Source organism: Acanthopagrus latus, chromosome 1 (assembly GCF_904848185.1).
Source record: "Acanthopagrus latus isolate v.2019 chromosome 1, fAcaLat1.1, whole genome shotgun sequence".
In the NCBI taxonomy this organism is placed as follows: domain Eukaryota; kingdom Metazoa; phylum Chordata; class Actinopteri; order Spariformes; family Sparidae; genus Acanthopagrus; species Acanthopagrus latus.
Window position 1 is genome coordinate 32,317,402 of NC_051039.1, and position 13,992 is coordinate 32,331,393.

Here is a 13,992-nt window from a genome sequence, read left to right on the forward strand (position 1 = left end):
TCCATCATCTCCAATTTCTCTGATTGGTAGAGTTAACATAGTTAAAATGGCTGTGTTGCCTATGTTTTTAAATTCATTTCAGAATCTTCCGACTATTCCAACACAATCTTTTTTTAAAAAAGTACATAGTTTAGTGTCTCCCTTTATATGGGATAATAAAACCCCACAAATTCGTATGTCAGTGTTACATTTGCCATATGAGTCTGGTGGCCTGAAGCTTCCCAACTTTTACAACTCCAATTTAAGTTACTTTTGGGTGCAATAACTTTTACATTGAATGTCAAGTATGTGTTTTATAAAAAAAAACAAAAACAAAAAAAAAGCCAAAAACTACTGAGCAGGAGTTACATGACATAGGCTAAATTGTTTACATCTCTGGTTCACCCCAAACAAAGATAAAGCTTTACAGTAATCTCGCAAAATCATGTATTCAATAAGTATGTAATCATGTCAGTGCAATTTAGACAAGTCCAATGGATTCATAGACCCAAAAAGCATGGGGCTGGACACCAAGATTACATGGCTAGGTCAAATAATGAAGGACTTAGGATATTTTAAGGGCTTCCTGCCCATCTTGGACACCATCTGGAAAATGACACCTTTCTAGTGGTCAAACTTTGGTAAACTTTTAGGATATTATTAAGGACACCCAATACTACAAAAAACAGCTGTGAAAACTTTTGTTAGAATTTTTTCAGGGTTAGATGTTTTTTTTTCACATATGCAGCCGCCTAAAAGGCTGTTGGGGCAAATAAACATTTGCACACGTAATCTAAAGTAAATAATCACCTTACGAGTGGAGATCACACTCTTAAACAACCACCATTGCCAAAGAATATCTATCAACTTGATGTTTGCAGACATGGTAATGTTTTAAAGTCTGCATATTCAGGAGCGGTTGAGGCTCAGGATGTAGAGCGGGTCGTCCAGTGATCAGAGGGTCACTCACTCAACTCAGCTTCCCTGGCTGCACACAAAAGTATCCCTGAGCCAGATACAAATTGCCGCTGATGAGCAGCACCTTGCATGGCAGCTGTGCAAGTGTGAATTTCTCTGGGTCTAGGTTGTTTTTAGACATCTTAATGCAGAATAGTTTGTTATTTATATCAAAGGATTTTAGTTCAATTATTCAGTTCTGTCCTGAACTGTGGACACTACAAACAAAAGGACTAAACCAAGAAAACAATTACATTGAACTAAAAGGTTGCAGTGCACTGTGTGTTAAAGTTTTAGAAATTCTGCTTGAAGATTGGGGTTCATCACATTGTTTTATGAACACATTGTGTCGGGTTTACAGTATCCAGAAAACATGTATCTTGTTCTTACTGCTGGCACACAATGCACAAGTACACATACACAGAGTTTACCTGGTAGATGTATATAGCCAAAGTAGCACAGTAGGCGAAGCGGTCTCCACTAGCAGCACACACATCTTTATTCCAGGGCTGACATCCTGCTGCCAGCAAGCCCACCTGCTTCACCTTGGCCATCCTCACCTAGAGACACACAAGCACATTCTTCAATTTACTTTAAAAAAAAAAAATTACCAGTACAATTTTCAGGTAGTTTACTTGAGTATGTCCATTCCCTGCTATTTTAGACTTCCTCTCCACTACATTTATTTGGTACATTTAGTCAGTAGTTACTTTACAGATTCAGATTATTCACTGCTGTTAGGCCATTAATTGTGACATGTTACCATTCAGTTAGTGTTGTGGTTGGAACATTGTGTGAGAGGAAGCATACCAGCAGCACAAGTAGTACATTTTTATATCAGTTTATTCAATCTTACCAGCCGCCCAGGTCAGCCAAATGGGGGGCAGTATTTCCCCCTTACTAAAGGTAAACCCTTTTTGCCATTTATCTTATATATTTAATTGTGTCCATGCAAATTCATTGCAAGTTGTTAATATGGTTAAGACTGAAATAATGACCACTATGTTTATGTAGCCATACAGTATATTCACCATTGCTTAATTGCATTGGTCTGTAACTGCCACAGGAAGTTGGATCTTTGTCCTTCATGAGATGAAGCACTATTTTTTAAAGAAAAAGTATAACTAAGTCTTCCATGGGCAATCAAAATGGCGACCCCTCATCTTTTTTTCACAGGGACCAGCAACTCGAACTTCAAAGCCCCTATATCAACTGTAAGCTCTGCCTACAGAGAGGGGGACTGAGCAATAGTACTGAGAGAGGCCCTGGTTAAGGCTTGTTCACCAGGCCACATTTGTGACTGGGTTGTAGTGCGGCCTTTGCTGCTCTTCCCAGAAATTCTTACTTAATACAACGATGAACAGATTCAAAAAACCAAAAACAATATGAAGCATGATATGGCTAAAAATAGAGTTAAATATGTGCTTAGAATAGTCATGGATTGGTACATTTCACAGAACTTGGTCCTTATAAAAGATAAAGACAAAGCCGAAATAAGAGGTAGATACAAGAAAGAAATACGCGTACTTAACTGAGAGGGCTAATTGAAGGGAGAGGTGCTAAAAAAGTAGGGGTGGGAATCTCTTGGCACCTCACGATTTGATTCCGATTCAGAGGTCAATGATTCGATTCTAAAACGATTAATCTCGATTTTTTTTTTTTTTTTTTTAATGTACATTTCCATGTGTGATTTTAAATTTTGTGAGATAACACACATACATACATATATATATACACACACACACACACACACACACACACACACACATTTTAGTTTGGTCCATCCATCCATCCATCTTCTACCGCTTTATCCGTTACCGGGTCGCGGGGGCAGCTGTCTGAGCAGGGACGCCCAGACTTCCCTCACCCCGGACACTTCCTCCAGCTCTTCTGGGAGGATCCCAAGGCGTTCCCAGGCCAGCTGGGCGACATAGTCGCTCCAGCGTGTCCTGGGTCTTCCCCGGGGTCTCCTCCCAGTGGGACATGCCAGGAACACCTCCCGTGGAAGGCGTCCCGGGGGCATCCGAAACAGATGCCCGAGCCACCTCAACTGGCTCCTCTCAATGTGGAAGAGCAGCGGCTCTACTCCGAGCTCCTCCCGGGTGACAGAGCTCCTCACCCTATCTCTAAGGGAGCGCCCCGCCACCCTGCGGAGGAAACTCATTTCAGCCGCTTGTATCCGGGATCTTATTCTTTCGGTCATTCTGTCCATGAAAGTAATGAACAGAACCGGTGACAAAGGGCAGCCCTGCCGGAGTCCAACATGTACCGGGAACAGGTCTGACTTACTGCCGGCAATGCGAACCAAGCTCCTGCTCCGCTCGTACAGGGACTGTACGGCCCTTAACAGGGGGCCCCCGACCCCGTACTCCCGGATCACCTCCCACAGAATGCCACGAGGGACACAGTCGAATGCCTTCTCCAAGTCCACAAAACACATGTGGACTGGTTGGGCAAACTCCCATGAACCCTCGAGCACCCTGCGGAGGGTATGGAGCTGGTCCAGTGTTCCGCGGCCCGGACGAAAACCGCATTGTTCCTCCTGGATCCGAGGTTCGACTATCGGCCGAATTCTCCTCTCCAGTACCCTGGAATAGACTTTCCCAGGGAGGCTGAGGAGTGTGATCCCCCGATAGTTGGAGCACACCCTCCGGTCCCCCTTTTTAAATAGGGGGACCACCACCCCGGTCTGCCAGTCCAGAGGCACTGTCCCTGACTGCCATGCAATGCTGCAGAGACGTGTCAACCAAGACAGCCCTACAACATCCAGAGACTTGAGGTACTCAGGGCGGATCTCATCCACCCCCGCTGCTCTGCCACCGAGGAGCTTCCCAACTACCTCAGTGACTTCGGCTTGGGTGATGAATAAGTCAACCTCCTAGTCCCCAGCCTCTGCTTCCTCTATGGAAGACATGTCAGCGGGATTGAGGAGATCCTCGAAGTATTCCTTCCACCGCCCGACAATATCCCCAGTGGAGGTCAACAGCTCCCCACCCCCACCGTAAACAGTGTTGGTGGAGAACTGCTTCCCCCTCCTGAGGCACCGGATGGTTTGCCAGAATTTCTTCGAGGCTGACCGATAGTCCTCCTCCATGGCCTCTCCGAACTTTTCCCAGACCCGAGTTTTTGCTTCCGCGACTGCCCGCGCCGCCGCCCGCCTGGCCTGCCGGTACCCGTCAGCTGCTTCAGGAGTCCCCCAGGCCAACCAGGCTCGGTAGGACTCCTTCTTCAGCTTGACAGCATCCCTTACTTCCGGCGTCCACCACCGGGTTCGGGGATTGCCGCCACGACAGGCACCGGAGACCCTACGGCCACAGCTCCGGACAGCCGCGTCAACAATAGAAGTGGAGAACATGGTCCATTCGGACTCAATGTCCCCAGCCTCCCTCGGGATCAGGTCCAAGCTCTCCCGGAGGTGGGAGTTAAAGACCTCTTTGACAGAGGGTTCTGCCAGACGTTCCCAGCAGACCCTCACAATACGTTTGGGTCTGCCAGGTCTGTCCAGCTTCCTCCCCTGCCAACGGATCCGACTCACCACCAGGTGGTGATCAGTTGACAGCTCAGCCCCTCTCTTCACCCGAGTGTCGAAGACATATGGCCGGAGGCCAGATGACACGACCACAAAGTCGATCATTGACCTCCGGCCTAGGGTGTCCTGGTGCCATGTGCACATATGGACACCCTTATGCTTAAACATGGTGTTCATTATGGACAAACTGTGACTAGCACAGAAGTCCAGTAACAGAACACCACTCTGATTCAGATCGGGGAGGCCGTTCCTCCCAATCACACCCCTCCAGGTAACACTGTCGTTGCCCACGTGAGCGTTGAAGTCCCCCAGAAGAACGACGGAGTCCCCGGTTGGAGCACTCTCCAGTACCCCTCCCAGGGACTCCAAGAAGGCCGGGTACTCTACACTGCTGTTCGGCCCATAAGCCAAAACAACAGTGAGATACCTATCCCCGACCCGAAGGCGCAGGGAAACGACCCTCTCGTTCACTGAGGTAAACCCCAACACAAAGCGGCTGAGCCGAGGAGCTATAAGCAAGCCCACACCAGCTCGCCGCCTCTCACCGCGGGCAACTCCAGAATAGAAGAGAGTCCAGCCTCTCTCAAGGAGTTCGGTTCCAGAGCCCAGACTGTGCGTAGAGGAGAGCCCGACTATCTCTAGTCGGTACCGCTCAACCTCTCACACCAGCTCAGGCTCTTTCCCCCCCAGTGAGGTGACATTCCATGTCCCCATGGCTAGAGTCACCATCCGGGGATTGGGTCGCCGGGGCCCCCGCCCACGACCGCCACCCAGATCCTACTGCACCCGCCCCCTCTGAACCCTCCCGTGAGTGGTGAGCCCACAGGAGGGCGGGCCCACGTCGCTCCTTCGGGCTGCGCCCGGCCGGGTCCCGTGGGCAAAGACCCAGCCACCAGGCGCTCGCCTGCGAGCCCCAACCCCAGGCCTGGCTCCAGGGTGGGGCCCCGGTAACGCCAATCCGGGCGACGTAAACTTCCTTGATCTTGGTTCTGTCATCAGGGGCATTTTAGTTTGGTCAGATTCTTAAATATGAGTTTGCTACTCAGAATTTGCAAATCACTTCCTACTATTGTGTTGATTATTAGAGAAAGAAAAACAGATGAATTACCTTCTCTTTTTTTATTAGAGAAAAAGCTTTTCATTGTCACAAGGGTCACAATTATGACTTTGTATGAACAGTGCAATAATCAATTCAGCTTGCATTTCAACACATTGTGGTATAAAAGTAAACAGAAATAGCATAACAGTGCTAAATGAAATCATGGCAGTGCAACACAGTAAAGGTGCTGAATACTATGCACTGTAATTTAAGAGAAAGCTGCTCTTAGTCAATGATAAGAATAAGACATCAAACACAAACTCCTCCTGTAAAGCTTTTCTTGGTCACAAACATGACTTCCTATGAACAGTGCAATGACCAATGCAGCTTGCACTTCAAAACAATATGGAAGTATGTAAAAATGATAATAAACAGATTTGTTTTTCTTTTAATGTCATTAAAGAAAAAGCTGTTTTTAGACCGAATAAGCCTTAAAAACTTAAAATCCTCCTCTTATGAGGTAATAAGCAACATGTCCCTGAGACAGAACAAAACAACAACTTTATGCTACACAGTGCTACCCTACTTTATGCAGCTTGCATTTCAACACATTGTGGTAGAAAAGTAAACACAAATAACATAACAGTGCAAAATTAAATCATGGCAGTGTACCATGGAAGAGCAACATAGTAAAGGTGCTTGTTTTCCAGTTAATAAGTGGTGGATGCTCATGGAATGTGCAAGTTCCTGGGCAGTCACAATATCCCCTGCAGTAGAGAAGACTCTTTCTGCAGAGACACTGGTAGGTAAAAACAACAAGAACACATCACCACAGCAGCCTCACTTTACAGTGCCACCTCAACTGGCTCCTCTCAATGTGGAAGAGCAGCGGCTCTACTCCGAGCTCCTCCCGGGTGACAGAGCTCCTCACCCTATCTCTAAGGGAGCGCCCCGCCACCCTGCGGAGGAAACTCATTTCAGCCGCTTGTATCCGGGATCTTATTCTTTCGGTCATTCTGTCCATGAAAGTAATGAACAGAACCGGTGACAAAGGGCAGCCCTGCCGGAGTCCAACATGTACCGGGAACAGGTCTGACTTACTGCCGGCAATGCGAACCAAGCTCCTGCTCCGCTCGTACAGGGACCGTACGGCCCTTAACAGGGGGCCCCCGACCCCGTACTCCCGGAGCACCTCCCACAGAATGCCACGAGGGACACAGTCGAATGCCTTCTCCAAGTCCACAAAACACATGTGGACTGGTTGGGCAAACTCCCATGAACCCTCGAGCACCCTGCGGAGGGTATGGAGCTGGTCCAGTGTTCCGCGGCCCGGACGAAAACCGCATTGTTCCTCCTGGATCCGAGGTTCGACTATCGGCCGAATTCTCCTCTCCAGTACCCTGGAATAGACTTTCCCAGGGAGGCTGAGGAGTGTGATCCCCCGATAGTTGGAGCACACCCTCCGGTCCCCCTTTTTAAATAGGGGGACCACCACCCCGGTCTGCCAGTCCAGAGGCACTGTCCCTGACTGCCATGCAATGCTGCAGAGACGTGTCAACCAAGACAGCCCTACAACATCCAGAGACTTGAGGTACTCAGGGCGGATCTCATCCACCCCCGCTGCTCTGCCACCGAGGAGCTTCCCAACTACCTCAGTGACTTCGGCTTGGGTGATGAATGAGTCAACCTCCGAGTCCCCAGCCTCTGCTTCCTCTATGGAAGACATGTCAGCGGGATTGAGGAGATCCTCGAAGTATTCCTTCCACCGCCCGACAATATCCCCAGTGGAGGTCAACAGCTCCCCACCCCCACCGTAAACAGTGTTGGTGGAGAACTGCTTCCCCCTCCTGAGGCACCGGATGGTTTGCCAGAATTTCTTCGAGGCTGACCGATAGTCCTCCTCCATGGCCTCTCCGAACTTTTCCCAGACCCGAGTTTTTGCTTCCGCGACTGCCCGCGCCGCCGCCCGCCTGGCCTGCCGGTACCCGTCAGCTGCTTCAGGAGTCCCCCAGGCCAACCAGGCTCGGTAGGACTCCTTCTTCAGCTTGACAGCATCCCTTACTTCCGGCGTCCACCACCGGGTTCGGGGATTGCCGCCACGACAGGCACCGGAGACCCTACGGCCACAGCTCCGGACAGCCGCGTCAACAATAGAAGTGGAGAACATGGTCCATTCGGACTCAATGTCCCCAGCCTCCCTCGGGATCAGGTCCAAGCTCTCCCGGAGGTGGGAGTTAAAGACCTCTTTGACAGAGGGTTCTGCCAGACGTCTCTGCAGCATTGCATGGCAGTCAGGGACAGTGCCTCACTTTACAGTGCCATATAATGTCAATATCTCTAATCCTAACCACATAAGAATTGATAAATTTAAATAAAACAAATCAAACCATAGATTAAGCTACCTATCTGTTCAATATTGTGTTGTATTATGCATTAATTGTGTGTTCTGCTGTCAAATGTATCAATTCAACAAAGCAAGTCAGTGAGCCTAAAATCTTGTTACATACAATGTTACATACAATAAAATAACATTTACCCCAAGTGATGCAGCTTCAGCAGCACCTCTTCCGAATGGTTCCACTTTATCCTCCTCAGAAAGGAAAGGCAGTCCCTTGAATCTCGGGTCTAGAGCAGAAGCTTAGCGAAGTGTTCTTCTCTCTAGGTCAGAGGTGTACCTTTTGTAGTCGATGACTCTGCAATGTTGTCCGTCATTTCCTACCATGTTAGCAGCATTGTCTGTGACTAAAATTAATCTTGCAATGGACTTAGTAATCCGTTTTGCCCTCTCCGAGTTCGGTGGCAGCTGTACTGCCTGATCAGTTGTCCTCTGGCTGGCATCAGGAACGGGTCCCCTTTTTTCTGTCAACTCTGGATGGTATCGCGAAATGTGGCTTCGCAAATTCTTTGTATTTCCGAAGTATTTGATTTGAATTTCACAGACCTTACAAACGCTGTAAGTCTTGTCCATCTTGCCTTCAACCATACGGCAGCTTTCAAAGAAGCCAGCCGGTGCAGGTCGTATGAGTCTGGCCCTCGCCATGGCAGCCATTTTATCGCCGCTTAAACTTTTTTGCATGTAAACAACTCGCACGTGTGTTAAGTGCGCATGCGTGTAGAGCAGAGACTCAGCAGGCCAGAGAGTAGAGTTTTCTGTTGAGCTATGAACTTATTTGAAGCGAGACATAATCGTTCAAGATAGAATCGAAATCCATCGGAGAATCGATTTTTTTTCCCACCCCTATAAAAAAGAGACCCATATTCTATTATGCGTGTCAGGTTTTCTCCTGACATTGTACAGCATTTTCTCTGGAGTGCAGTAGGATGAAAGTTCGTTCAGCCAATGCCTTTCTGAGGGTAGATTTTCTGATTTTCAGTTCACTAGTATGATTTTTTTCCCAGCTGTGCTAGCTAGCAACACAACATATTTCTTATGTTTGGTTACCTTAAGCATGTTGACATTTCCCAAGAGCCAAATTTTTGGGTCTTCTGGGATTTCAGTCTCAATAACGTCTGAAACAGTGGCTACAACGAACGTGGCTACAAGTCCAGCACATATGGAGTAACTTTCCCTCCTTCACCTTACATCTCTGGCACATGACAGAGACATTCCTATTGATCTGATGGAGTCTGTGTGGGGTGAGATGAAAGATATTAAATTGCATTTGTCTGTGTTTAGTGGAAATTAGTACTGTTTGGGATCTTTCCAGTATGTTTTGCCAGTCGACATCTTCTTAGTTACAACCTAGGTCTGCCTGCCACTTGTTTTTAATCGATAGTCTATCATAAATTGGTAGGTTTCTGATCAAAATGTTGTATATAGAGGAAATCAGTCCTCTTGTGGAGGAGAGTCGTGTATCAAGCAGGTGTTTCTCAAAGGGAGATTCATCTGGCAAATTTGGAAAGTCAACAGAGTTATCTTGGAGCCAATGTCTAATTTGCAGGAACTTAAAGTGGTTGTTCTGTGGTAGTCTGAATTTAGAGGATAGCTGCTGGAAGCTTGATAGTGTTTTGTTACAATATAAGTCACTAACTGTTTCGATCCCTTTCCTTGACAATTTCTGTAGAGTTCCGTCTGCTACAGGGTAAGGGATCTTGGGATTATTCCACAAGGGGGTCTTTCTCAATAAAGAGATATCTAGTCCCAACAGTGTGTGAGCTTCTTGCCAAACCTGAAAAGTGCTCAAGATTATGGGTTCTTTTGTTATTAAAGAAAGGGTTTTCTTTGATCCCAAGAAAGGGATATTTTTTAATGGAGTAGCTTTCAATATATGTTTCTCTATAGAGAGCCATCTGATGTCACTACTCTCAGAGTGTAACCAACTCCATATTGGATGAAACTGAGAAGCCAGATAGTAGCATTTAAAATTAGGAAGGTTTAAGCCTGGAATATCCAAATCCTGTGTGTTTAAGGGCCGGACTTCGCTTTTTTAAAAATTTATTTTGTATCCTGATGCTAAACTATACTCTTGAAGACAGTGGAAGAGTGATGGGACTGAGTCGGCCGGGTCCGTTGAGTGGATCAAGATGTCACCTGCGTATAGAGAGATTTTATGCTCAGAGGTACCAAATTTGACGGCGGAGATGGCAGCATTAATTCGGATGTCATGAGCAAATGGCAAGGGAGAATAATAACGGAGAGACACAACAGCCCTGCCGGACCCCTCTAGATAGTGAGAAGGTGCTCTACAGGACTCCATTAATTAATATTTGTGATTTAGGTGACTTGAAAAGTGTTTTAATATAGTGAATGAATTTTACACCAAAATTCATAGCTGCAAGTATTTGAAATAAAAAGGTAGGTTTGATCCTGTCAAACGCCTTCTCTGCGTCCATTGATATTATCAGCATAGGCTCCTTTGTCATCTGTGCAGAATCAATCATATGAAATAAACGGTGGACATTATCTGACCCTTGCCTATTCCTGATGAACCCAGTTTGATCTGGGTGTATTATTTTTGGGATAATGTCCTCTAATCTAGTAGCAAGCAATTTAGAGATAACCTTGTAATCAGCGTTTAGAAGACTCAAGGGCCTGTAGGAGCTACATTTTTGTCTGTCCTTGTCAGGTTTTGGTAATAGTATGATGGTAGCTAATTCTAGAGAGCCAGGCAGAGTCTGATTATCCACAGCTTCCTTGACCATGTTTGTAAGTGGTGACAGCAGCCTACCTGAAAAGGTCTGGCCTTGTTGTTTTGCAGAGATTTCATGGCCAGGAGAACCTCTTTCTCAGTTGTATCAGCCTCTAACCAGCTTTTATCTGCAGTATTAATCTGTGGGAGATCAAGACGTTCCAGAAATCGCTCTGCTGCAATGTTATTGGTGTTATATTCTGATTTGTATAGTGTTTCATAAAAATTTTGAAATTCTGCATTGATCTCCAATGATTCAGTCAGAGACCTGCCATCATCAGTAATTATTGAATGAACAATTTTATCCGAATCTTCCTTCTTGATTTGCCATGCTAGTAATTTGCCAGTTTTATTGCCATACTCATAACAGTGGTAGTTGGTCCTAGCCAAAGCTGCTTCGGCCTTGGTAGTGCATAAATTATTATACTGAATTTGTTTCACAGTCAAAGAATTTAAAATATCCAATCTTTTGGTTTCAGAGTGTTTTTGTTCAAGTAATCTAATTTCTTCATCTAATTTTGTCAATTCTTTTCTCCTTTCTTTTGATTTATATGTACTGTAGGACAAAATACAACCCCTCATGAACACCTTAAGGGCATCCCACATAATTGAGTTAGAGGCAGAATTCACATTGGTTTCGAGGAACAGATCAATTTGAGCATTCATATATGTTATGAATTTTGGGTCTTTCAGCATAAATGTTTTAAATCTCCATCTTTGCGGGGATGGCTGTACGATTAACAAGGTCATCTTGAGGGGAATATGATCTGAAAGTGCAGCAGCCAAGTATGTACAATCCTTTATCCTGTTAATTATCTGTTGAGGGGCTAAAAACATATCTATTCTGGAATAGGATTTATGATCATTAGAGTAAAAGGAGAAATCTTTCTTATTAGGATTGAGAGTGTGTCAGATATCTCATAGCCCCAGCTCCTTTATGCCATGGTTCAGAAACACGGCTGCCTTTGTTGGCGTGGGAGATTTAGGCAAGGAACGACCCATAGTTGGATTAAATACCAAATTAAAATCACCACCAACAAGGCAGTGTCCCTGACCTGCAGCAATCTTTAGGAGTAGTTCATTAAAAAAAGGAGGATCATCATGATTGGGGCCGTAAACATTTACTAATGTCACCCTATTTGCATTCAAAACACAGTCAATGAGCAAGAATCTGCCCGATTTGTCTTTTTCAACTGAGTTCAATTTCAGCCTTATGTTCTTATTTATAAGCACGGCGACCCCTCTAGCATTAGATGTAAATGAAGAAAAAAAGACATGACCGACCCAGTCCGTCCTAAGTTTCAAGTGTCTCTCCATTGGAGAGATGTGTTTCCTGAATGAATGCAATACTGGTGGATAATTTCTTTAAATAAGTAAGATTTTCCATGTATGTGTGCGATTATTTAAAGTTAAATGCTGATCATATGGTACAGGCCTATGTGTTACGTAACCTGGATAAATTGGAGAGCAAATGCGTTCAGTGTACCAATCCATCCCCCCAAAAAAACAGCCTATCAACTAACAAAAATGAGAACATGAACCTCCATTATGTTAGAATTACCAGGCCAGGGAGCTGAAAAACATGTATAGCTCCTAATAATGAGCGAGAGAGGACATAAAAAAAAATAATAAAAAAAGACAGACGGTGACAAATAGTCAACAAAGCAGTCCCATAACTTAGCAGATGTGGCTGAGCTACAAGCCATTGTTTCACATCAGAAGTAAATAGTCCAAATAAAATAAAAATAAAGTAAAATAAAATATGCCATCCTTAAATATTGGAAGTTATTATATGGAGCATTAAATGAGATCAGAGGATGGCAATGACTTACTCAGTTGCTCCATTAAATAAAGCACAAGTCCCGTGGCCTGAATTTCCAGAAAATTATCCAGTAAATGCAGTGACAGCACATCGACATCTATTTCTCCAGTTGGTGCAGCAAGTCCATAACCTCAGCAGGTGAAGTAAACCACTTGACGGCTTCCTCGTGAGAGATGCGAAGCCTGGCTGGATGGTGCAGACTGTACTCGAAGCCCTTCTCCCCGCAGCATCTTTTTCACTGGCTTGAATGCGTCCTTTTTCCGCTGTGTCTCAGCGCTGCAGTCGGCATAGATGTAGATCCTTCTGTTTTCGAGGAAGATTTCCTTCATTTCCCTGGCCCGACGAAGCACCTTTTCTTTGTTTTTAAAGTTGAAGAATCTAGCTATCAGTGATCTGGTTTTGTCCGTGGGTTTACCGACTCGGTGACATCTTTTGATGACAACAAGTGTGTCAAAGGTAATGGGATGAAGGATCTGTGGGATAATCCGCTGGAGGAAACCAGTGGCATCCCAGCCCTCAGATTTTTCCAGTATGTTGAAGATTCGTATATTATTTCTCCTGCTCCTGTCCTCGAGATCGTCCAATTTGTCTTTTACATATCGCAGCTCTTTCTCTGATTTATTCAGCCGCTTGAGAGCGTCACTCACGATGTCCTCGTTAGCCGCGATCCGTCCTTCCATCTCCTCAACTTGCTCCGACAAAGATGAAAGTGATGTTTCAATCTTCAAGAGCGTGTTTTGGATATTAGTGGTCTTGGCGTCAATCTGCTTGGACAAGTCCTCTTTGCTTTCTCTAACTGCCATCATCACGGTTTCAAGCGAGAGGCTTTTGTCTTTTCCGGCTGCCTTTATCGAAAGAGACTGTTTGGACCCATCGAGATTTTCCAGTCAAAGTAGCTTTCTCCCGCGAAGTTTGTACTGTCCCCAGCACACCAGCATTTTATCTGCAGTCTGACAGAAAAATCCTTAAGCGATAGTCGGAAAATGCTGAATATCGGCCCTGATATAGGTGTTAGGTGCACCAACTGCACTAATCAAAATGAAATCAATTTGTTTTTCATTTCAGTTAGCTAATAATAATAATAGCTTTAAACCAAAATAACCCAAAAGGATCTTAAGCTTCATTAAACCAATTCATTATAACTGCATTTAAGTAAGATGCTCTGAGAGATGTTAATAGATTTATGGGCATCTCTGACCCATCCAAAGGGATGAAGAGTGTCTTAAGTCTACAAACCAGCACAAAGAACTGGGACCTTGGGAACTTGCTGTAGTTGATTCCATGTCACTTTTTTGGCTTTCATTAAAAGACTTTTTGAGACCAAATGACTGATTACCTCTAATGGGCTCGTTCACCCAAACAGAGAAACAGGGGAGCGGGGATTTTCAATCAAGGCTTATCTTCAAAAAGGTATTGACCAGTTAGCCTGTAACCTCTTCCTGTTAGATGCAAATGGTCTCATTTACATATAAATTTCTCCCCAGCGCTCTCTTTATGATCAAATAATGATGCGACCAACTAAACAGTAATGATGTGC

General features: G+C 45.3%; 1 protein-coding gene across 2 annotated transcripts in view; it reads right to left on the reverse strand.

The window, feature by feature from the left end:
* Nucleotides 1–13,992, reverse strand: part of wdr17 (WD repeat domain 17) — a 43,823-nt gene that overhangs the window by 24,590 nt on the left and 5,241 nt on the right. For both annotated transcript variants that reach the window (XM_037092645.1, XM_037092650.1), the window contains exon 2: nucleotides 1,368–1,496. In XM_037092645.1, coding sequence (XP_036948540.1) covers nucleotides 1,368–1,490 — 123 coding nt within the window. In that variant the 5' untranslated portion in view covers nucleotides 1,491–1,496. The remainder of the gene's footprint in view (nucleotides 1–1,367; nucleotides 1,497–13,992) is intronic.